This window comes from Mugil cephalus, chromosome 3 (assembly GCF_022458985.1).
Source record: "Mugil cephalus isolate CIBA_MC_2020 chromosome 3, CIBA_Mcephalus_1.1, whole genome shotgun sequence".
In the NCBI taxonomy this organism is placed as follows: Eukaryota; Metazoa; Chordata; class Actinopteri; order Mugiliformes; family Mugilidae; genus Mugil; species Mugil cephalus.
The window spans coordinates 3,806,739-3,833,147 of record NC_061772.1 but is presented as its reverse complement, the minus strand read 5'-3'; the positions used below and the strand labels follow the sequence as shown (position 1 = coordinate 3,833,147).

General features: G+C 40.3%; 1 protein-coding gene across 2 annotated transcripts; it reads right to left on the bottom strand.

The window, feature by feature from the left end:
- Positions 1-24,568, bottom strand: minar1 (membrane integral NOTCH2 associated receptor 1). Of its 2 annotated transcripts, none has more exons than XM_047579768.1 (5): positions 24,012-24,568; positions 22,907-23,813; positions 20,345-21,847; positions 10,035-10,298; positions 1-2,227 (listed from the first exon to the last, which is right to left on the bottom strand). In XM_047579768.1, the coding sequence occupies exons 2-5, from the start codon at positions 23,750-23,752 to the stop codon at positions 2,030-2,032; spliced, it is 2,811 nt and encodes a 936-aa protein (XP_047435724.1). In that variant the 5' UTR covers positions 23,753-23,813; positions 24,012-24,568; the 3' UTR covers positions 1-2,029. The 2 variants fall into 2 exon arrangements, with proteins under 2 accessions (XP_047435724.1, XP_047435723.1); XM_047579767.1 differs by having other exon boundaries at positions 24,118-24,568.
- Positions 24,569-26,409: the final 1,841 nt, after the last annotated feature.

Below are 26,409 nucleotides of genomic sequence, written 5' to 3'. Positions count from 1 at the left end.
AACAGTCAGAACAATAAGTTTTTATTATAGTAATGTTCCAGTTAACACCTGCTCCCACAATGCGCCTCACACCTCACACTATTTACAGACTCTTACAGCGTACTGCAGCTCACATTTCCTGTGCTGATGACAGATCCAATGCAGTGGATGGTTAACGGTAAGAGAAAGAGAAACACAAAACACCGGGTCTCTGCTTACGCTCATTGTGTGTTTCTAAACCAGAAACACAGTACAGAGATCAACTAAGAAAGGGAAAGTAAACTGAACTCTTGATCAATGACAAAAATAAAGCTCAGGCAATAAGCAGGCAAACATGAGTATTGATAGCCATGCTAATTGTGTCAGAATTTAAAACAACAATCACTTCTTCCTTAGTTGAGTTATCCCAGATTATTCAATAAGATTAAAAGCACACTTGTGCTTTTTTATTTGTGCATTATTTTTGCTCAACAGATATCCGTGTAAGTGGAACACAGTGGACAGCGTTTACATGCCTGCAAGCATGGCAGCTGATGTGCCAGCTGCAGGCCCTCAGTACCGCATGGCCACAGTGTACAGGCTGAAAGGGGTCTGATATGACTAAAAGCAACTCGGGGAAATCACTACTTGCTGCCTCATAATGTCCACACAGTGACCTTTTGTCTGAAGCCTGGTACTTGATGATTGTTCTGTAGGCTGTGGTTAGCGGAGATGTTTTTTTGTTTTTTTTTGTTTTGTTTTGTTGTTTTTTTGTTTTGTTTTTTCGCATTTGTCTGCATTATTCATTCATGCATCCGTGTAGTTAAGCAGATCATAAAATATTAACGAATTCTACAGAACGTGAAACTAAAGTTTACGTCATGGTGGATTGGGTTATGGAGACCGTGACTTGACATCAAAACCTGCTAAATCACAATTTGCAGTTTGTTCTGTGTGTTGGTGCTCAAGTATTGCTCCATAGATCCCCTACTCTGTAGAGAATAAATACCCATTCTATAAAGAAGTTGTAACAAAGAGTTGCCAGGAAATGAAAATGGGTAGGCTAGTTTGGCTAATGAAGCACTTGTAATTTATTGCATCCACAGAGACTGTCATGAAGAATAAAACACATCTCTGGGAGGGACGTTTTCCAGTTCAGTTTGAGCAGAGCAGGAAGCTGGTCCAATCAATAGTGTGAAAATCTGCCTCAAAATCTGTGAAAATCTGCCAGGTGGGCCTTGCTGGCTAGGACAGCAGTGCGGCACTTCAAGTATTCTTTAAGCAAACACTTGCAAAGAAATGACTAAAGCCACTGCTTCATCCAGAGGAGCAGGTGCTGGATGTGCTGCTGGCTGGTTACATTTCAGGAGAAGGGCGAGAAGGCTGCAACATTCAAGTTCATTCTCGAGTCACTCCTTTCCAAGAGAGTAGGCTAACGTTATCGATACATTCAGTTTGGCTGTACAGTCATACTGTGTCTACATTCTATGTACAAGTGTACCTCTACTTCAACTAAAAGGATCTGTATTTATAGATTTCTATTAGAAAATGTGTAGGACAAATTTCATTACTCAAAGTGCTTCCTGTTATTGATAAAGATAAATTCTCACATTCAACCAGATAATTCATCAAAAATAACTTTGATCAAAATACACTGTACAGTAATTATACGAAAAATAAAAATATATATACGATAGCAGACGTTATCATAAGTTGGCTAAAATAACAAATCCAGTGTAGTTGGTGATCATCTGCCGCAGTGTGTTTAAGACAGACAATTAAATCAATGACCCTCCAACTGTCCCAAACTACAATTAACTATGACTGTTATACAGATATACAGGATATATTATGCTCTGTCTGAATTCATACAATAGCTAATCTAATCACCACCAGAATTAAATACTGCAGTAAAACAAACAAACCAACAAAAAAAAAAAACTCCAACTGACAGCTTCCAACATGTTCATAGTGTTTGTAAATGTGCTGCACGCTTTGCCCAGTTCACAGAACAAAAAGGGGCAGCAGCAAAATTGTATCATTTGTTGTGGGCCTCACCATCTGGGCACTCTCATGACTTCATGGTGCAAATTGGAACAACAATCACCAGGATCACAGTGCAAGTAGCAGCTGCAATCAGCGCCCCGATCTTACACGCCTTAGCCCTCCTGAATTCAGCTTCCTTCCTCTTTAGCAGTGAGTCATACCCTGGTGTGTAGATGTCCTCCATCCAATACTCCAGGTTGTTGGGGTTCAGGGACTCCTGGGTCTGATGACAAAAACGACAATAACTAAGAAGTCAGGTCAGGGAAAACTATCAGGTGACATTACACTTGATTTCATAGTGTTTTAGGAATTCAAGCTTTAGCTGGTGCTCATGTTCTCTTTGCATACTTTTAGTACATCTATTCAAATATGAGAACTATTATGAAAGCATAACTATATTATAGCCACACTAAATATACAGAACACAACAGGGAACATCGTCTGACTCTACAACAACTCTGACTTCTAGCAAGTCATGTCCCCAGATCGGGTGGTCTTACGCCCAGTTTGGTAGTTTTGAATTTTATTTTGCTGATACAAATAGAGCAAAATATGAGCTGGTTTGGGGAAAAACATGTAATTAGTTTTTAGATTACATTTCAATTTTTAATGCTGTTTTGAAACAAGAGCATTCAACATTTAAGCTTCCTAAAGAGCACAGAGGCATTCTATCTCCCTCTGTGGACAACATGGCTTCATCAAATATCGTCCTATAGGGAGCTAGATGTGAGTAGCTGTAGTGGTTGGCTGCTACAGTTTATTGCTGGATGAGTTCTATACTTAGACAAGTGTAGACATGCTCCACTAGTGTAAGCAATCTGGATGGTTAAAGTACTAAACTATCAACCTGATATTTTGTTGGCTTGTGAACAGCTCTTGTTCTGGAGACCATCGGTTGTGTCTGGCACAATTGCTGTCACGAGACACCCACTTTCAAGCCTCCCTGCTGCCCAAACAATAGGAGGAAGCAAGGAAAATGCTTCACTAAATACAGCTAGCTTCATTGGTGCTTTTCCACACGCTGAACAAAGGGTAAACATCAGACATTTCCCACATTTTACCACAGCATCTGTCCACAAATATCAGTCAGCACAAAGAACAGAGTTATGTGCATCAGCCTTTCCCTGAGTTTATGAAAATCCTGCAGGTTTGTCACAGCTGCGGGATTCACCTGAGCGTCTCCAAAGTGAGAATATTGTGCACATTTAAGCAGGTGGCACAACGGCGCTTCATTAATTATTCATAACTATTATTCCCAAAACACAGACAGCATTGGTTGGGCCCTAAATTGCAATCTGTATGTTTTTTTTCTTCAAACAGGTGAGCTGTCACAGACAGTCACGGTTTTCACAGTTAAAGATTTTTTTTTTTGCACAGTGGCTATCAAGTCCTGAGCTCCATCACAGCTGTTGGTATATTTTTACTTCACACAATAACAACAGTTATTATTGTGGTGTTGGAATTCAAGCTTCATGAATGCCCAAATGACTAAAAATTACTTTTTTCTCAATAACATCTGGTGGGATGTGTGTGTGTGCGTGGTGTGTATGTGCATTGTGTGTACGCAGTCCTGCCGACAAAAGATAAGAACATATTTTGTGATTACAGCTTGTCTCTATTGCTTGCTTCTCTTATTATTTCATGCTTGTCCCAAAACTGAATTACACGGTAGCTTGTTGAGACACAGCAACAATGCCAATGCAATACCAGTTTAAAAACACTATAGATATTCGGTAATAAAACATGCACTGGCTTGGCTCTACAGCTTGCTTGCCATCGCCTTTGAGTAATCCATTAGCTGCACCTTTCATCTCAGTGCATGAAATAAACTGTCAGTAGTGCAGTAGAAAGAGGCTTTGGAGATAACTAGCGCTAAGCAAGCATTAAGAGACACAACACTTCCTTAAATTTCCTGAAGATTCGAAACACAAAAGTGATAAATTTTTTATCATTATTACATTATTTTTAACTTTCTCATTCATCTGCTCTTCATGGAGTCAGGATAGGCACTAGCCACTGACCACACACTGACTGTGTGCTAATGATAGAGGGGATGCAACCATGACTGAAGCGTGATAACATCAAGGAAACGTACGACTGTCCTAGCCTCACACTTTACTCACCTCACAACACCACGATCTTGCTCCCTGCACACTAGTCTACCTAGCTCTTGCACACACTGCCGTTGGGGACATCATTTTATTTTTAATGACGTAGGAGTGACGAGGGAATTGAGAACACTCAGCATCTTAAACCCAGCTCTCCCATGGCCACGGACTGACTGGGGTACTGTATACAGTTTATACTGTATATCACCTCCAAGTCCTCCAACCATTTTAGTTTTCACACAGAGGATTGTAAGGAGTCTAAATGTGAGTTTATCCCCACACACCCACACACAAAAAACTTCTCCCTTCAGCACTGAGATTGATTCTGTTTTTCCAATCTGCTCTGTAATGGCTTTGCTGAATACAGTTCAGGAGAGACATTCTTCATTGTAAGGCTGCCAACTAACAGGATATTGACATTTTAACAGATTTTGTTTTTTTTATTTTATTTTTTTTTACATGCAATGAAAGAGAACGCTGTAAGCAGAGGGGCACAAAACACATCTTCAGTTAAAAAAAAAATCCATAATAAAAAAAATGTGAACCAGCAGATAGATACAGTATGTGTGTGCTATGCAGGACTGTGTGTCCCAGTAGTTTTGTTGTTTTACTCTTAATCATGTACTAAGTTCACTGGGGAGATTAAACCCATCATTTTTTTTTTTTTTTTTTTTTACATTTGAGAGACACACATTAGACAGATGATTCATCACAAAGTGAAGTGAGTTCAAGTCTCTCTGGGCTCACAAGTGAGGGTAAGATGAAGCATGACAGAGTGGCATATTGTGAGCATTAAATTAAGCATAGTTGCCTCGCTCAACCTGATGGATGAAAGATGAATGAAAATGTATTTCTTTATAGAAAACGTCTGAATCCTGGTTAAATGCTACCTCCTCCAGACTTGTTTTATAGAGTACGAACTTTGAAGGCATTTAATAAAAGTACTTCTGCAGAACATTATGTCATAATTAGCATACTACCAGCTGAGGCCATAAAAGGGGTTCTGTGAATGCACAGTCAGTTCATCCTTTGTCCAAGTGGGCCTTTAAAGAAAGACGTTCCTGAGATGTAAAGTTTACAGAACTGTCTCCTTTTTTCTGCCAATGTTTTTCTAATGCCACCCCACACTGACTTGCACCGCGAATATGAGATTTCTTTTGATATAAATGATACATATAAGCGATTTGTTTGGAAGTGCTGAATCGGTTCTTGTTTTTCATTCAGGCGAGAGGGACATGGACTGTTTCAACAGCACAGTGTGTCTCACTTTGCCTCGGGCCAGTGGACTGGATTTGGTTGCTGAGCTTTATTCACACTCATTGAGGGTCACGTTGTCCACTGTGTCCGTGAAGGCAACAATTTATCAGGAGTTTGTCAGTACCTTGTGCTGCTCTTCATGTTTTTTTGAGTTGTTCCTAAAATGTTTGTCTGTTTGTGTGTCAGGCACTCAAGGAGTGTCATTGCTATGGAGTAGGGGTGTCTGGTCTGGTCTAGGTGGGTGCTACATGTCTAAGTAACATCCACATGAATGGCAAGTCTGACACACCCTTGAGTCCATCTTTTAGCAAAGGTGAATGTATCCTGGGGTTTTGGGGCACACACACTTTCTGACAATAAAATATCTGCTCAGATGTTTATAATGACCCAGTTTCTCCCGGCTTGATCTCCCTTTATTCCTAAAATACATGCAGAAATACAACAGGAGCTGCAATCAATACCAGACTGAGTATAATCCCTGTCCTTGTGGTTTGTTTCCTTCAGGGACCCTGAGATGCATTAGGGAGAGTTTCCCAGTGTATCATCCAGTCTGCCTCTAGGTACCAGTCTCTCTCTGAGAGCTTTACAGAGTGGAGCCTGCAGAATGAATGAAAGAGGGTTGATTCATTGATCAAACTACTAATAGAGGGGGAAAGTGGTTTAGGTTCAGTGGTTTGCTCGAGCCAACAGAGAAGAAGATGGGGTGAGGTCATTTTTAAGAGTCAGAGTTTGAAATGATGTGCTATGCTCCTTTCCATTCAGAGATCTGTTGTGTAGTGGCATAGAAAGAAAGGAAGACAAAGGACACTTTCAGCTAGCTACCATCATTATTTCCACAGTAACAGCATCCTGTCTCTCTGCTGTCAGAAACCAGGCTAAACACAGGAAAACTAAATAGATGCCAGGTTTACTGCAGTAAATCTTTTACTCGTGAACCAGCACACACAATAATTGGAAAGCAGCAACCTATATATATGTGTCATGATTGTAGCCTTAGCAGCATAGCCACACTTGTGGCAGCAACGGTGAAGCAAATGCAAACTTGAAATCAGCTCAAGTGTTAGTGGTAACTATGCTAACAGCTCCGGGTGTGTACATGTTAAAAAACTGACGTCACCCACGCTAATAGAACACACAAGCAGAATGGACACCAGGAGAGCAGAATAAAGCAGGACAGAGAGTACTGAACTTCTGAACGGTTGAGCTACTGTGCACAGATTCCAAGCTTGCTTGTGAAATCAATGGGAACAAAAGAATCATGCTCAGGTGGAGTCGTGGGGAGCTGAATTTGTCAGTCAGTGACACAGATTCAGCCTAATTACATCTTTATTACGGCCCATAGTTAGCACACCTTCAGTGTTCTGTTGTGATGGATAGACAGCATTAGTGACTCAGTCTCAGACACCATCACATTTAGCAATTTGTAACATCCCATTTACTATCAGCACATGAATAGAAAGCACTTACAAATAAACAGCAGGTAGAGTGCTGCTCAGCATCACAAAGCCATAAATGTCTATATGAGTGTTCATGGTGCAGACAAGCAGAAATGAAAGTACTTAAATAAATCAGTCTGATGTTAATCTAATGCAATCAACAAAGACATTACAGTCAGTCAAAGTGAAGTTTTAGTAATAACTCATTAAAACGACACACAATACGCCACCAGCTGTGAACTGCCTTGCTGTGAACGTGTTGTTATTAGAGAAGAGTACCGTTCAAATGTGATACATAGTGGCTTTAGAGCTCCCCAGGTTTTTGAGCTATTTTTAGCATCATGCAATTTGACTGTCATCCAGCTACCCCGGCTTTCTTTCCTTCTTCCTCCCCTCTGACAGTACAGACTACAATCCCTCGCCCATTTTTAATTCTCATTATCGACACTGGCACGTGTGAGGAGTTTGAGTGGATTTGTCTCATTGCCGCGTTTTTTAAATTGAATTCCCAGATAGTCTGGCAATGTTAAATTCTGCATCAGTCATGGTGTGCAATACATCTTCACAAGCATTCTATATGAGAAAATATAATTCCTGGAGTACCTCTGTAGAACCCCTGGAGAGAACTGGGCAAGTCACCATGGGCAAGAAACCCAAGCAGTCATATAATCAGATAGTTTAGTCATTCTAGTCAATCTAGTGGTCACTAATATGTCTTTGAGGACAAATTGAATCTGGTCAGTAATTTGTGGAGTGGAGGTCTTGTGTTTCTCATAGACTTTGTTCCAGTGTCTCTGTAATCTCAGCAGTTAACTTGATCTTGACTGTGCTTTATCACCATTACAAATTTTTATACAAATGTGATCGTTCAGTTATGACTTAATTCCATCCGCCCCGGCTGCAGCTGTTACTGTCCCTCTGGCTGTAGTACACAGCTACCATCTAAGAAGAAAGGTTTGAGGCACTAAGTGACGCCTCTGACAGTATGAAAACTATAGCTGAATAAATTAACTACATTTGTTCAATCACTTTGTGTGATTGAATTTAATAAGAGAATCCACATAGTGTATCCAAAATATATGGACCTAGCCATATGACTGTAGATAAACACAGAAGACTTTCATTCAGTATAGAAAAGCAAAGGCTCTACCGGTAGACCACCATGGGACCGTGGTACTAACAACAAAAATGTGTAAAAACTGATTTCAGTGTTGAGCAGCATTGCTGTGCATTTGCACAAACCTTTTGTTTTTTTGTTTGAATCAGAACCACTTCGGTTCTGAGAAAGCCATTCCCTCTTGCATTTCATGTTGTGCTACTTCATTTGAATGAATCGCTGTGGCTCCTCTCCTCCTACCTATGCACTGTGCTTTATGTGCTTGGCACAAAAATGCCCCACAGACAAAGCAAAGCAGAATTCAAGGTCAGAAAAATAACAAAGGGTTGAATTCCTGCTTGAGCTTGTCATCTACCACTGCAAGAACAAGACCCATAGGGTATGGATATGTTGTGTGTGAGCAATTACTGTTGTGGCAGTAGCTGCTGCGACACACAGCAGTTTCACAGCAATACAGCTTGATAATGGCGTGTATCTTTCTAACAGAAAACTTTATGTCGGAAAGACGTTGTGCCCTGTCACTGATTTACAGTGCATGTCCCATTCTTTCAGTGTTCCGCTGCACTTCTGCTCTCCATGGTGCTGAACATTCTGCTGTCATTGCAAAGTTCCATATTTGTGGCTAATAGCTGTATTTGTGTGACGATTTTGTACGAATACCTGGTTGGCAAGAGGGCTGATAATAAAAAAAGACTAATCAGATGTAGATATATGAAATGCATTGTTTGTAAAGTGTTTGATATTCAGAATATACCTTGATTTCAAAATTGCTCAGCACTGCAACTTGTATATACAGTCAGGTCACAAAGACTCCTCAGCTGGAAAAATCTCAAATAAAGTAAAGGCCTTTTTACAACTTTTTGTGTCAATACAGTAAGCACAATCTCCTTTGAAGCCATTAAGGTAACCCATAAGGACATCTGAAAAAACTGTAGTCGTGGTAATCAGGGAGAGGAATTGATTTCTGAGTATCTTGTGACTCTGAAGGCCACAGAGTTCCCCTCATAATGTGCCTCTGTGTCTGTGCCAAAGCTTGATGGGGTCCCTGCAGTAGCACAGAAACCACACAGACACAAGTACAAGGAGAAGCCCAGTATTTATGAACCCTTTGCAGATCACACGCTCAATCAATACTGGGGTGGAGTTTAGATTGGTATGCATGGGTATGTGATACAGTGGTAAATAAAAGATGGGTTACAATGTAACCAAACACCCACTGAGAAAGGGACTCTTCCAGCCAAAAGCTATTCATCCAAATACAAGCCAAACCATCATTTCACGGTCCAGGTCATAACAGATTTCCATTCCCAAAGACACAGTAGAGATTTATCAGCTCATTGTGTCAGTTCACTAGTTAAAATTAAATACTTGAAAGTCATGCATCTTGACTTGTCAACCATCTATGCAGACTTGACCAATTCAAAGAACACCCTGTGCTTGATATTTAGCTCATTAGATTTTCCAAGTTGGACCCACTACATCAACTTCCTCTCGGCAGCCTCTCATTTTAAATGTCTTGTATATGTAATCTCCTTCAGTTGACAGCTGCGACATTAAAATTCAGTCTCCTGAGAAAGCCTCCCTGAATGATCACGTGAAGGATCAGATTAACATATTTTAGCCATATTTACGTCTCTTCCCAACAGCTGGTAAAGCAGTGCTTACATTTACAGTCCTGCTGTGCTTTGTTGTTGCTCAAAATATCTAAAAGCCCAGGTTTTCCTTACAGTACTCCCCGATAGACCTCTAGGTAGACTTCAAAGGATGTTTCATCACATATCAGAGATGCTTCAAAGCTCTCTGGATCACTTTTTAGTCAGAACAAGGGCTGTGGATATAAACTTGTAGCAGGCTGGGTAGGGATCTTTACTGAACACAATGATTACAACAAATAAAGTTTACATTAGTCCTATTTGCCTTTATACACTTTTATGGATTTATCTCAGAAGCCCCTAAGGGCACTTGACTGCAGACATGCCAAGGTATTGCATTTAAAGAGCCTGATTTGACTTTTACTACATGTTCTTTTGAATGCTCAGAGATGATCAATGCACTATAAGTGGTGCATTGATGGCATTGTGGTAATGGTTGGAAGTGTGCAGAGTCCAGTACCTGTAGGTCCAGAGCGGTAAGCTGCTTTCCCTTCTCTCCTGAGTTGCGCTTATACTCCTCGATGGTCCAGGAAGGTTGGCCGCGCTTGCCATCAGACAGACTAGTGAGCCTTAGGTCGGTGTACAGGGGGCTGCCCTTGACGTGGGCCTTGATGGAGGGAGTGAAGGGGTGGGGTGAAAAAACCTGCTCAATCAGGTAGGACTCCTTTGGTGGTTTCGGGGGACGTTGTGCCTGGGGAAGCTCATACTGACGCTCTCGCTCTGCCTGGAAAAAGAGAAAGGACAAAAGAAAGAAAGAGTCATATGGGAAGTTTCCATCAGGACACTTTTTCAACCTGACCTCACTTAAATTCTATAGTTTGCTTTGTCTTAGGGCAATAAAGTTTCTTAATGTACTAGGACCTTTGTTTAAACTACAGTCTATGCCAGAATAATAACTTAATCAGTAAGACAAGGAGGACCAGCTGTTTTACAGAGCAAAGGGTTTATGTTTATATTATTAATATCCAATCGCTGGTGTAACTGCCTGGGGGACATTACTGCTACAGTGCAGGTTTGTGAGACAAATGGAGGCAGATAACTTTTCGAACCTAGCCGGCTATGATGAAATGATATGTTCCATTTAAAGCCACATGCACTACTCTGCACTTCTTGTTCTGTCCGGTATTAAGGATTTGAGGTTGTTTTTTTGTTTGTTTTAAATTATTGTATCTTAACCTGCATGCTGTCCACAATATGCATTAAAATTTGTTGATTTATTTCTTTCAAGTAGACTGCTTCTCTTTGTCTCAGGGTATTATAACCGTGTCGTTCATTTTGACCACATAGTTTCCATCACACTTTGGCACAGTGAAGAATGAAGTGACTGAATATGCATGGCAGGCTACAGTATATAAAGTGGGGAAGGGTTGTTTATTATAACAGTCAATTCAATTAGGTCTTGTTCAGTTTTTTTTTATATAATAATAATTTAGAGAAAACTACCACAGAGAAAAGACATTTGCAATCCAATATACCCTATCCAATATCAGGGACACTGATTATGCAGCACAAACTAAATTAATTTTTAGGGAGCTGCATCATCATCATCATCAACATCATCATCATCCTCATCATCATAATCATCATCATCATTATCACTCCCTTGTTTAAGCAGTAAACACAAAATCAAGAATAAAGAACACACTCCTGAGCACTGTGTATTGATTGCATTAATCTCACAGCATTTACAAGCCCCTGTCATCAATACCAACCACTTGGAAACATGCAGCTGCCTCCACGGTCAATAAGGTGATATAAATGTCAGTGTGTCTTTGCCTTTATTGGACAGAAAAGTTATGGTGACTCAGAGGTTGCAGTCAGCAGCCTGTGTTAATTGGACGGCGGTGCAGTGGAGTCTGGAGAGAAACTGCAGCGTGTTACAGTAGCTCAACTAAGCAGAACATCCATGACTCATGAATATTCATCTCTTCCCCAGAAAAAAAAAAAAACTATCTGCAGCTTCTCATCTATAAATTCACCCTCATATCAAAGGTTGCCTGGAGATAAAGTGAGCCTATCTGTCTAAAAGGTGAATGTGGATCTTTCATGAATGTGGATCACACTGAACGTAAGAATGGCTCAAATAATAATTAAAAAAAGAAATATGGAAAGTTCAGATTTAAATCTTATTTCATCTCCACACACCCCTCCTTGAAACAGATATGCAAGAGTATATGAGAGAAAACCCTCAGATATGAACTTGGAAGAGTTAATGAGTTCAAGAGATTATTTCTTTTAGGCAAGAGGATCAAACTAAGTAACTTTTTCAGTTTAGCCTCCATCAGGAATTTGTATAGAATGGAGTCAATACTATGTTTTGCATTGTGAATGTAGGCTGACACCACCTACACATGCAGGCTGGAGACAACTAAAAAAAACAACCACAACTAGCTGTGATGGCACTGATTTTCAGAATATTACAAACATTAGAAAAGGGACTCTGAAGAACATCCTGTACATTTTATCCGCTTAACGACAGACTGCTTGCTTGTCAGAATCTATTTGAATTGAATCAGCTTGTCTATTTAGACTTTTGTTGGTCCGCCACCTGCCACACAGGAAACAATAAAACACTGGACCAACACAGGGGAGATATACAGAAGATCTGACCACAACCTGGTACATCCCCAGCCTGTGCAAAAAAAAAAAAAAAAAAAAAAACTCATACAAATACAACCGACTGTCTCTTCTACAATTAAAAGATGGTGTGATGGGTTTTGAGATGATTGTGTGGGAAGTGAGGATTATACAGAGGACAACTACTGTGCGGAACATTTTGTGCCCACAAACAACATACCGAGTTTTCTGAATAGCAAATGCTGAATTACCCTTGATGTAAAGGAAGACTGCTCAGAGGGAGCTGAGGGAATAATCATGGAAGGAAAGAGCAGCTACGGAAGGAAGATGGAGGAGCAGCCGCTGCAGAGGAAGATCAGTGGTGTCTAACCACAAGGATCTGATCTCACAGCCTCTGGGGGACCTGAAGTGGGCAAATGACCTGAGTCTTTTCTTCAATAGATTTGATCACTCATCTGCCCCTACCCTGACCACTCCCCTTACTGACCACTGCTGTTCTAAATCCACTTAACACTTCCGTATTCCAACTCCACAACCACCAGTACACAGACCCCGAGCTCCACACTGTCACTCCCAAGAAACCAAGTGAAGAGTCAGCTGGGCTGAATCAAGGGGACAAAGGCAGCAGGTCCAGATGGCACCAGCTCCAGGGTTCTCAAGGTCATGTGCTGACCAGCTGGGCTCACTGAGCACATCTTCAACCCGAGCCTGTGGCTGGAGGAGGTGCCAACTCCAAAGGATTTTAACAACTACTGACCACTAGCTCTGATATCACACCTGGTGTAGACATCTGGGCAACCTGGTCAACGCATCACTGGATCCACTGCAATTTGCAGACGAACCTCGCATTGGGGTGGATGAGGCTGTCACCTGTTTCCTACAGAGATCTCTTTCTCTCTATCACCTAGAAAAGGATGAGCACTTTCAATCGTGTTGAATCGTTTTGATTTCTCCAGTGTTACCCCGCTAATCAACCACAGGTTGTGAGTACACCATCCTGGTTCTTATCCTCTTCACCCTGTACACTGCAGATTTCACACACCACTCAGCCAACTGCCGCCTACAAAAACTCTCGCCCAACTCTGGTGCTGTTCACCAAATGAGAATGTCAGGGAGTACAGGGAACTAATCTATGGCTTTGTGGATTGCGCACAATGCAGGAAATAAAAAATAACATCTTCCAACATGTCAGTGAACATCCTCGGAATGAGCATTGAGACGATGCACTGAGGACATGTCCTCTACTCTCTCATCTCAGGGTCCTGTCCTCTAATATCTTATAATTTTATTTTCTATCTCTTAGAATTTAATTTCTATTACTAACCACTGTGTCTCACTCTCTCCCCTCTCCCCAGTAGCAGATAGCAGATAGGAATAAACTCAACAAACTAGTCAGAAAGGGTTCCGCTGGACACCCCCTTGACCCAGTTTAGACAAATGTATGGTACTCGACAGCTCCTTCAGTGATCGGCCAGAACACTACATATACACAAGAAATTAACTTATGTTACATGTGCAATTTTTTCCCCGTGCAATAAAAGTCAATATTTTCTAGACAATTTCTTTGACTTTTTGTATTTAACCCTTACTTTACTTGCACCTTTTTTATTCTTATTTCATAGTGATACTTATTTATATTTTTTTTATTTTGTACTGTACATATTTCTTTTGTATTGATTCTGTATGTCACACAATTCCTGTACTGTAGCTCCTGTAACACTCAGATTAATTTTCTTTCAGTAAACTGCTGACGCAAAGTGAAATCATCTATCACCAAAAACATGGAGAATGTATATTTGCTTTCTAAAATGCATTTTAACTTGTCTAAATTTGATCCAAACTCATGTGTGCATGCGAGAAGATACAGAGCTCATATCCTGATTCAGAGCAAAGTGAACAGGCTAGACTATGGTACTGGAAGTGCCCTAAATAGCGGGCTCGTTTTGGAGTTACAGCTGGTGGGTTTGTTGATGCTCCAGCCCATTGGCAGAGGAGCTGAGTGTGGCAGCTGAGTCCCAACCATCATTATCAAGTTTTTTTTTCTTTTTCTTCTTCTACCACCACCCTGACAGTGAGTGAGAGAGGTGACTGAAGAGGCGAGCCACATCGTCAGTTTCCGAAATAAAATAATTTCATCAATTCAAGAGGGAAATTTGTACTGTAGAATTTTTAAAGATAAATCATAACAGGTACACTGACGCAATGACAAAACAAATGAGTCGTCACTACTATTGTATCACAAAATAAACCAATGATTTGCTTGGTCAGTATAATGTTGTCTATTTCCCATTTGTCAGGAAGCAATACACAGAGAACATGCTAATGTGACATTAGCTCATGTGACAGTATTGGTACAATACTTGTGTAATAATACCTGTTACACAAGGAGAGGGCTTTAATAATATGATATCAGTGTAGGAGCTGCAGACAGTTGCCATGTTGTAGGATTAAGCTCCGTCTTTACCATGAGAACACATTCCGAAAACATCCCGATCATTCTTCATCAAGGTTTCAAAGAGGCAAATTCCAACCCGAACCTCTTAATGTTTATACAGTTATTTAATTCTGTGTCTTAATCTGCAGCTGACTAGTTTTCAAAAAAAAAGCTATTACATCCTACAAAAATGGCTTCATATCAAGTCCCTTGAAGGAATGTGAAATGAAATGAGTATAAAATTAAAAAGCGAGCAAAAACAGCATTTAGAGAAGAGAAAGGGAATTACAGAGTGAAGAGTGTGACGTAACTTTGTTTTTGTATATACTGTATGTTAAAATGACTGATAAAATGAACACACTGTTATTGGTTCTGACCACAAATACACAATACTGATACTTGGGTCACTAATAATAAACTGTGCTTTTAGCAAGATTACTGTGTTATTTAGAGAAAAACTCATACAGGTAAACAAACTAAAATTGGGAAAGCGTCTCTTGAGATCTAAATCACTTAGCTTCAGGATATTTATTTCCAGGTATGTGAGGACTAATGTATGAGTACTAACATCAGAGGGTACGATAAAAATTGCATGACTGTGGACGCTCACAGCAATGATGGAAAATATAAATGTTTGATAACCATTGATAAACTCCATCTGAGGGTTTATTTCATCACAGCTTTGAGAAGCGATGGTTTTGATTGATGCTAATTAAAAATAAACTTTAAATTGCTGGCTTTTTTAAATATTTCAACAGGTAAACAGTGGATCCCCAGTACCTGCTTCAATTCAAATGGTATGTTACATAATGCTGTCGTTTGTGGCTATTTTATAATGTAGGGTTTGCAGATGATGATAATTACATGGTGATGATAATGATATGTAATGATAAAGTGATGATAAAGCATCGTACTAGGTGAAACTGTTATTTTTCAACCTCTAACATCTAAAGTTTCGATATTTTGTTATTTCAAATTCATTATTATCTGTTATCTTTTTCCATGCAGCCTGCGTGACGCAGGTAAGATAAACATAACATGAGACCTCAAGATACATCATATCAAATAGAAAGCAGTTTTATTTTAACAGGTATCTTGTAGATTCTAATTTAAATCTAGGTTGAGAAGAGCTCTGTTGTCATGCCATGTGGCGTCTTTGTCCCACATGGCATCTCACACCGCCAAGAGATGTACTCACAGCCAGAGTGAGAACAGGAATTAATCCTGTCAAATTAGGGATGCTAAAACAACCTCTGGTTGTTTGAGAACTCTCAGTCGAGGATTGTGCTCAATTTGTAAGCTGTCAACAAGTAACAAGTAGAGGCTGAAACATCCTCCATCAAAGCTGTGCTTCAAGGAGATTTTGATCTTGAATTGTTCCAGTGACTTATAGTGAAATGCTCATGTCTGGATTAAGTATGCAATCAGCCTAGCTTTGCATACCAACTAAAAGCAAGTGGTAATAGTAAGCCTGGCTCTCCCAAGTGTGTATACATAGCGCTGCCTTTTGCTCTTGTCACTTTTCCTGGATAAATCTGTTGTGTTTCCTATTGAGTTCCTGCGTGTTTCCTTGTATTCCCTGGTTCCTTGTATTTTGACTTGCTTTGCTTTTGGTGTCAATATCCTGCTATGCCTCTAGAGTATGTTTGTTCCCCACACCATGTTGTAAGTACCCATTAAAGTGGGTTGCAACCTGACATTTATGCATCCTGCTTTGCACTTCAGTGTGCTTTGTAACTGGGTCCTCGCTTTCACTGCTAAATCCTGACACCTAGCAACATCGTTAAAACAGCATCGTTTGATTTCTTTTTAGAAATGAACGCATCATTCTTGTATCATTTAAAGGACCGGATGCATTTTTATCGAGGAAGCCCACAGCTCACAATAACTCATTGAATTTTAAAGCGTGTTAAGCAATTGATCACATCCTGTCCATTAGCAGCAGCTGCTTTAGAAAAATCTATATGTAGAATCTAACATGGTAATGCTGCTGGTAACGTCATAATACCCCTAATGGGAGTCTGCAACTGGGTATAGATTTAACACTGCATTCTCCTCCTCTTATGTTGCTTGTTTGTCACATTTTCAAAATTCCATCACAATGCAAGACAATAACCTTAGCTTCCAAGCTTGCAACCTACGTGCTGAGAATGATTGTCATTTCTGACAATCACGCAGTGAGGCAGGACTGTTCCGGTTATTTTGTTGAATGGCAGAAATGTTCTACAGCAATTACATTATATTGTGCAATATATCGATCCGTTCCACTTCACAAAATCTTTGATAGTGGTTTATTAAAGCGAGAAAATCAGCTGTGATTTTAATGAGTCCAGAGAGTAATTCCAGAGACACAGGAAGGGTTCCCCTCTACGGCAACAATTATCTTATTATGTTTGTCATCTTTATCAAATCAATTTCACATCACAAAGTCAAGTCAACATACTGGGTCTTTGTTACTGTGCTGTTTTCAATTTCTGGGAATAAGTCTTTGACTGCTTGTCTCCAAACAAATGTTGAATGTACACTATCATGTAACATTTGGACCACATTCCTAATATTGTGTAGGTCTTCTTTGTGACTCCAAAACAGCTGTGACTCATCAGAGAATGGACATGGGTCTTCTGAGGGTGTCCTGTGGTGTCTGGTAACAGGATGTTGTTAGTTGAACGTGAGGGGAGGGGCCTCTGTGGATCATCCCACAGATACTTGATCAGTTTGGGATCTAGTGAACTTGGAGGCCAAGTCAACGCTGTATGCTGTTCTTCTTGTTTTTTTGAGTTTGTTCCTAAAGCGTTTTCGTGCCCTGTTGGGGATGGTTGCTGCTTTCAAGAAGTGTCATTACTACTGGGTGTAGGTGCCTATGTGTCTAAGAAATATCCACATGAGTGCCTGGTCCAAAAGTTTCCCAGCAGAACATTGAATTGTCACAAGATGGTCAATGTTATTTACTTCTCCAGATCATTGTCAAGCTCTCACACAATGTTGTGGAGGTCTAATGCGACCAAGTCACTGTTTTGCAAATCAAATCAAGACAAGACTGAAAAACCCCCAAATCAGATCATAGCATTACTTGTAAAGACATTTGGCTCACCATCAACACTGTGAACACTTGCAACTTTACCTTTTAACTGCTTTACTAATGTGAACTCATGCTTAATCATTGTAAGGGTTTGGACTGATGGTTGAGCCAAACAAGCATTGTGAAGGTGTTCCTTTAGTCCCTGGGTAACTGTTTTCTTAATATTTTTACATGTCTACAAACCAAACAACAAATTAAGAGAACGAAAAGAATTGTAGTCCCACTTAAACTAACTAAAGGTAGACCAGCTAAACAATAACATGCTGGGTTTAAATTAAAGCAGGAATGCTAATAGGAGGATCTGTGTCTTCATTGTCACAAAAGTGCCTGGTGCCATCATGCCAGGATCTAATGTCTTCAGAAAAAATGGTTTTGAATACACAAATCTGACATGCATGACATAAACAAAACACCTTAGAACTAAGCAGTTTATTGATTAACATATAGGCAATTGACCAGGCCTTTTGGAGTAATGTGCTCTGGACAAACAACAAAAAAAAAATATCTTTCCAAGAGAAGAATCTCATACCAACTGTCAAGCGGTGAACTGTGAAAATGTTGTTGCTTGGAAGTGATACACTTTCTCAAGAATTGGGCGGCATGCAGTCTTTCATTCATCTACATATTCTGTGTCATATCAAAAAAACGGTTGAAGATAATGTTAGTACATCTGCACCAAAGTTGAGGTGAAAGTGAGCCTATCAGTAGGATAATGACAATAAGCTCACAAGACATCCAAGAAACAATTCAAAAAGAAGGATGGAGGGTAAAGTCATTAAATAGTCAGTAAAAAGAAGTCTAAATTTGAATCCCATTTTTAATATGAGATTGGAATGGGCAATGCATGTACATTCTGAGGTCTAGTACATGTATAGGTCCCACCACCAATTGCCTGTATGGATCTGTACAAAAAAAGCTGAGGTACCTTTTCAACTTGACACGAATTTTGTTTTACAACAGGAACAACTGACAATATTTTTCTCCAGACCCCCATTACTTATGGTTATGACAACAAACTATTCATGTCTAGCACAGGTAAATGTTGTTATCCTGACATAATTATCATGATAAATTATAATAAAAACCAGAGTAAAAATTAATGTGCACAGAACATTCCAATAAATGTAATTCTGTTATTCATATCAGTAATAAAAGCACTTCATGGGTAAAGTTTGGGTGAAGAAACAGTCTTGGCGACCCTATAGCCTGTTTTAATGGCATGGGAGCAATAAAAATGTTTGTATGTTATTAGATAGTCACCTTTTCCATACAAACAAACTATTAATATCACTTGTGGTAGTAGAGGTGAAGAGGTTAGGGATCTCGTTAAAGCTTATTGCTTTTCCAGCATGCCCTGACCAGGTCCTTCTTTAACACACAGGCATGGCACTGATACGGATCATAGCATCTTGCCCTTAGAAACACTACTAATAAGTATATTCTCCAATTTGTTGGACTTGTCCGCTTGCAGTTCCAGAGTTATTGTTGTGCTCCATATGTGGCCTTGCAGACTGAGAACAGGCTTTTAAAGCCTCATGTTGAAATGTCACAGTGTCTCAATAGGTGTTAAACACACTAATCATTCTACATGACCTTTTTGTCAAAAGCTAAATGGAGCGGCTGGTAACTGAAATAGGTCCTGACCTTGGGCAGTCATTATGAGGTCTTTGCTTTATTAGCACAGGCCTCGAGTAGTTGTATACCACATGACCTTTGATAAAAGTGACCACAGACTGATGTCCATCTCTTATTTACTAAGCCTTCATGTTTTTTTTTTTTTTTTTTTTTTTTTTTTTTGTAGACTCATTTCTTCTTGTATTTAATTTTAATTTGATACAAAATGGTTTGTAAGAAAGAATACTCTATTATGGATATGAAAACCACAGTTCACTTGTTTGTAGAGATAAGTGTTGAATCCCTGACAGAAAACACTGAGAATATATTCACTATTTCCTGTGGCAGCAGGGGCAATGCATACAGCTATGTCTGTAGATACATGTCAAGAGCTTCAGTTTATGATCACACCAAACATTGGAATGGGAAAAGATATGAAACAGCTACTTAAGACGCACCACTTGACAAAGCAAATGTTGTCTCTAACTGATTTCCCGAAATGACCTACCAACTCACCGGATCTGAATCTAATCCTTAGTCTCCTAAATCTTAGGAGATTTACAGCCTGAAGGTGCAGCTAAGAAAACTGCATATATCATGTCATGCAACCATCTCAGCATAAAACACAATTTCAAAAAATGTTTCTAATATATCTGTGCTGTGAAGACCTGACACTGTTTTGAGAGCAAAGGGAAGTCCTACCAAGCATTAGTAAAGGATTTCTAATAAGGTGCTTGGTCGAGGTACAAAGTAAGCCTAAGTATTTGGACAGATACCTTTCTTTTTGTTTGTTTGTTTGTTTCTCGGTCTTTGTGCTTCAGCAGTCTCAATTTGATTCATGTGGGAGATAAAGGCCTTCCAACACATGGTGATAACTTTAAATGGCAGTGCATAAGATTATGTTATAATAATTAAATCATAACAGATGCTTCAAACAATCTTTGCATCTTCAGTGTTTTTAGCTGGTTTGTTGTGATGTATTGCATCTGTTCTGTGTGAATCCAACTATGTTCTACATATGTCAGCTATGGTCTGTTTCTGTGTGCATTAAGAACAGCGTCTGTACCTCTTTGGCCTTCCGATGTCTGTCCTTGCTGTCTCTGTCTCTGTCTCTGTCTCTGTCCCTGTCCTTGTCGTTTCCCTCATCATCAGGATGGCAGGAGTATGACACAGTCCTCCAGTCCCGTGGAGAGTTGGTAATGCTTGCAACCTTTGACTCAATGCAACCATTGTCCTCGTTGAGTGAGCGGGACGACCTTCTGGTGAACATGCTCTTCTTCATAGCCTTCATTCTCAGACTATCACTGTTGCTACCCTCAGAGAAACACAACTCCCCTGTGTGGCCATTGTCCTTTTTGACATTGTGACCTGTGGTGTGGCACTGAAAAACACGAGGTGAGAGGGTGGTGTCAGAATGTGGATGCAGGTGGGGGTGGGACTTGTCCGGGGTGGCACTGGATCCGGATGCTGATGTCATCTCCCCTTGTCTGCCATTGGTGTCGGGCTCTTGGATCTTCTCATCCAGCTTGTTAAGTTTAGAAAGTACCTGGGAGATTTCACCACGAACCCCAGACAGAGACTCCAGCTTCTTCTCAATCTCACCGATTCTCATCACCAGCTTACAAACACTTGATTTAAGCTCATCGTCTGTGTTTTCCAGTGAATGAAAAAGACGGTCCAGTTTGGACTTTGCTAGTTTGACCGTGTTGCGTTCAGGGGAGCTGTCGCCTTCAGACTTCAGTGTTACCTGAGAGAGAGACCCATTACTATTGTAACACGACGACTGGACGATACCAAGAGAGTCACAGACACTCATATCATCCAAAAAACGAAAAATGTCACTTATGTCATCACTAATGATCTCAGAGTCCTCATCAGAGTGTTTGAAGGCATGTCTTTCTCTGTCACTGTACTTGGACTGGTATTCCTTCAATTTCTTCTGCTCAGCTTTCTCTGTTTGTGTCCCAACACTAGAGGAGCTGTCTCCTCCCTGAAATGAGGCACTGTTCATATTTTTTTCCCTAAACCTTTTGGCTGCCTCCCTTCTGTCCAAACCTGCAGGTCCACTTGCCATCATTGCTACATCCTTGGCCTTTATTCCGTTACCTTTCTTTGCAAAGCCAGGTGAAGTTCCGACCTTTTCCTTTGGGCTGTGAAAATGCTGTTCATTGTCACTCTTGATGATGCCGATGTTGCAATGATGATTTTCATTGAGTGGCTTGGTGTTCAGAAAAGGCCTTTCAAAGTCCGGAGGCCCCTCATCTGTGTTGAGGCTGAGACTCTTCACCGGCCATGCGGGCGGCTTCCCTGCTTTGTTACTGTGTTTCCTGCTGCTGACACACTCAGAGATTGTGGTGGGACCGAAGTATGTGGATGCCTGCAAGTCATCCAAGCTCTCGTGCTTCACCCTTTGTCTGTCCTGAAGTGGGGAGTTGAGCGTTGGTTCAAAGTAGGGGTTACTGTAGGGCAGCTCAAAGCTGTGGTTGAAGAAGGTGGCAGGCTTGTGCATCTCCCTCCTGTGGTAGCGATCTGCAGCTTTACCGCCCTGTTTGCAGTCAGTGGTAAGGACCTATAATGGTAACCCAGACAAGAACCACATTGGCAACAAATATGGCAGAGATGGTACAATCATGTAACTGTGACATCATAAACATTCTGAATTATATTCATTAAACTGCAGGGCCCCTTAGGGATTATATAGAATGTTAGAAACATTGCACAAAGGAAACATTATCTAAAGGAAAACTCCATTATGAAAAGACCTCCATTATGGACCTCTGACCTTCAAAATAATAGGGGATAGGAAAGATAACACACACACAGTGAGATTTAAAGTGATTAAATTACAGCAATGAATAATAACTGGTGGAAATAACATGTCCACTCTACATACAGTATGTTATACAGTATATAAAGATTACAAAAATAAATTAGACACTGGGAGTCATCATATTGTACATGTTAAGATAACATTATTTTGAGATAATCTGAGATTATCATAAATGTAAATGCATACACTCCTATTTACATTGTATAACTGTAAATAGGTTTTGTCTATTTTTTGGCTGTGCTGGGGGAGGGGGTGCAGGTGGTGGAGGGGAACACAATTCATATATCTTTGATGTTACTTTATACTGTCTTTTTATACTCCATGACATCTATTTAATAGCTGCAGATTGTGGTTAATTTGAGCATTAAGATTTCCAACGGTGTGATGCATTCTTACAAATGAACCTATAAAACACATGCATGCATGAATCGGTCAGAATTAACTCCACATTAACTGATCACAACATAAAACTTCTATATTCACACAGTAAAATCTATTATTTATTTCTTTTAATACACATTTCAAAACTCAGCGATTAGCCTGAAGTTTTCCATTTCATTACCTGAATGGTGGTTGTTTTATCCTGAATGCAAAATGCCCTCTTAATAGGTCTGAATTTATTTGTTTTTATTTTTTACAAGCTAGCTAAAAGAGCCTTTAAAACAACAACTAATCCGTGTTACTTTTCAACACAATCATCTCTTTAGGAGTGTTTCAAGTACTGACAACAACAGGTGTACATTAACATTAAATCACAAGAGCTCCTGCGTCTTTCAACAGCATCTCAAAAACACAAACCTTGGGTGAGAAGGCCACAAAGTTGTGGAAGTCCTCCTTAAAAATGTTCCTCTTCTGGATGCAGGAGTGAACGGAGAAGGGCTCCTGATGGCCAATGTGCTGCAGGGACTCTTGGTCAGTCGTGGACTCACTGTCTATCTCCATGGGAAAGTAGGTACTCTGCATTTCGCAAGGCGGGGAGGGTGGACTGCTGCTTGAGTACTGGGGCAGATGGTGCAGTTTGTCCAGTGAGGCTGCTCTACATTTAAGGTCTTTGCTGACGCCCAGGAGGAAGTTAGAGTCTGAGGTGGGAATAAAATGCTGGCAGTTGTTGCACTCAGATGATTTAGGACAGGGAGGGCTACTCTGAGCCACAGAGTGCTGCTGTGGTTGGTGGTGGTGATGATGGTGGTGATGGTGTCCGTCCCTGGGGTGATCCATGTGCTCATAACTAGTCCCCCTGTCGCAGTCCTGGTACTTATAGGCATCATTGTCAGATCTGCACAGCTCCATTGACAGGTTCTTATGAAACTTTGCTCTGTGCACTGTAGGGAGCTTGTCTTTGGCTGTTCCTCCATTCATCTGGATCAAGTTGAACATGGTGACAATGTCTGCTGCCACCATGAGTTTCTTTGACTGCGGGTCCTCCATGGAGCAGCGCATCTTGTCCTTGAAGAGTGTGGCTGGGAAGGCAGGATCCAGGCAGGCCGTGTAGAAGAGGAGGCTACGGAGCTTGGCTAGGTGCACCAGGTCAAAGCGAGCACACAGAGACTTGCACAGGTCCTGGTAAGACATGGTGTTACGCTTGGTGTCCAGCTCCTCCAGGATCCGGACCAAGAACATAGGATACTCTGGGAGGGGATCCATGGCTACTGGGCGGCAGGAGCAGGCCTAAAGAGAAGATCCTACCTCAGGAGAAGCTTGGCACCTGGAAACAACAATCAAAATGTTCACACAATGGTCTGGTGTTTGTCTTCAAATGATCCATGCAGCAAAGAGGATGCAGTCACAACAAAGACGAATCCAAACATTTACTTTTCTGGTTTAACTAACCTACAGTAGATAAATAGTAAAAACAGGAATACAATTGGCACAAAAAATCTTCCAGGCATAAATTCATCTTGACCTGTAGACCACCTGCATTCCGACAGTAACAGCAGCTGCAGAGCCTCCTTTAGAGCAGCCTGTACATCTTAGTCCCTCCGTATTTCAGCAGGATTTCGATCACTTACGCTGTGTTGATGGCAACAGAGCGGGGAATCAGCTGATGAGCTCGGTGCAGAACAGCGTGTCTGCCATCAGAGACCCAGCAAAGGGGACAATAAAGTCAGAGTAATCAAGGATCATCTGGATGTGAATCTGCAGCGCGCAGCCCCTCGACACAAGCCTCCAATGACAGTTTACAGGGAGCAAGGTTTCACCCATCCAATTATCCGTCAGACTAAATAGAATTAAAAGCAAACAGCGGACCAAAGCCGCAGCGCAACCTCACATGCATGCGCGCAGGTAAATGATAAAATCGCATTTTAAGTCCCGGTTGGTTTTGATGTTAAACATAAATCCATCCAAATAAAGACAGCAGACTGAACTGTCTCCACTGACCTACGGTCTCCCTCTCCCTCTCCCCCTTCTGGTCTCCTACCTACAGTATCACAGCTGTGATGCTGTCTTGAAGGAGCTGTCCGGGAACTGAAACTGCATGCTGTGCTGAAAACCAACCAGTGTCAAACTAAAAAGAATCAACACGAACTCTACCTGTTTCCGCTTTCAAAATATAAGCCTTGTAGGGACTTCACAGTGACTCTAAAGCATGTTTTATTGCTCTACCTTGTTGTACAATAACACATCTTGTTTATTATAATGTACGAATGTACGAAAGCAACATTCAAAGTGACATTCATTTAATAGCCAGGTACAACGTCTTCCGTGTTGGAAAATGGATTTCTTGAACCGGGAAAGAAACTAAATTGCCTTTTAAAACCCGGTTGAGGGAAAGCTAATTAAACACGTGTCTTATTTACATACAAATCGTAAAGAAAATAAAATTAAAGTAATAATCATTATAATAAAATCATTATATCATTATAATTAAAATATACACCTAATATATTTAGACTAGACGTTCACTTTATGTAAATTAAGTTCAAAGTATAAATAGTATAGTATAGTATAGTATAGTATAGTATAGTATAGTATAGTATAGTATAGTATAAGTATAAATATAGTATAGTATAAATAACTCCACTGTATGTATCTATCTATGTACACCTACATTAAAAGTCTTAATTTATTGAAATACATTTAGCTCTTTTTATATTATGTATTCACAAAATCATCTCAAAACACTGAAAGACAGTTATCTAATTGTCTTAACTTCTTTAAGAATTTCTCATATGTAAGGGATCGCTAACTGCATGGCAGAAATATACTTTTCTAAATTCAAATGAATAGAAATGGTTTTAGGTTTTGGCTTTTATTGTGAAGACGATGCAAGTCATTTCCAGTCAGGGCCTCGGTAATTCTGTGTGAACGATGCGGTTCTTTGTTTCCTCCTCCAATGACGTAACTACACCTGTCTCTGGACACTGAGGAAATATGCTATCCCCTCTGCCCTAACACAGCCCTGCAGTTACTGAGCACATATGTGACTGCTTGTCCACACCAGTCACGTCAAAATGAAACTGAGATCTCGAGTTTAGAAACTGGACATATGACAAAAGAGTTAAATAGGGTAGTTGTAAACTATTTCTATTCTGATTCAATGACAATAAGAGGGCATTGTTGTAAAATATTTTTAGAAAAAGTTGTAAAATTACCAATCAACCATCATAATTATCTCCTAGCCTTCCTTATCTGGTCAGTATCATCACTGGAAATAACCACAGAATTATTCGTACATAGACAAAAAACAAAAAACAAAAAACAAAACAAACAAACAAAAAAAAAAATCCACAAATTTGAAGCCTTGGCAAATGTTGGCTTATTACTCATCTCATTCCAATTGTATGATAATCACATTGTCACCAGGAAAAACATTAATACTGTGCAGTACTCAGTTTAAGAGCTTTAGACTTTTAATTCTATTTTTGGAACATCCTTAGATGAGTCATAGACAATATTCTATTGTAGAGGACAACAAAGCTGTCTTCTGCTCTATAGGGTTTATTTTTCGCAACATAAAATGAATTCTTTAAAGTGGAAATATTACAGCTGTTTAGTAAAACATTCTTAATTCAGGGTTTACAATATCAGCGTGAGTCAGCGTCAGTTTTATACAATCTGACATTTGACATCTCTCCTCAGCTGGATTTCTCCGTGCTCTTCAGTCATATATGGACTTTCAAGTTTTACATATGTGGTCTACTAGGAGCAGGTTTGGTTGTACAGCCTCACAGCAGCAGGAAGGAAAGACCTGCTGTAACGCTCCTTCACACAGTGCGGGGGAAGCAGTCTGCTATAGTGTTGTTATAGTGCCATTGAGGGGGTGGGACACAGGTTCAAGAGGGCAGCCCAGAACTGGACCT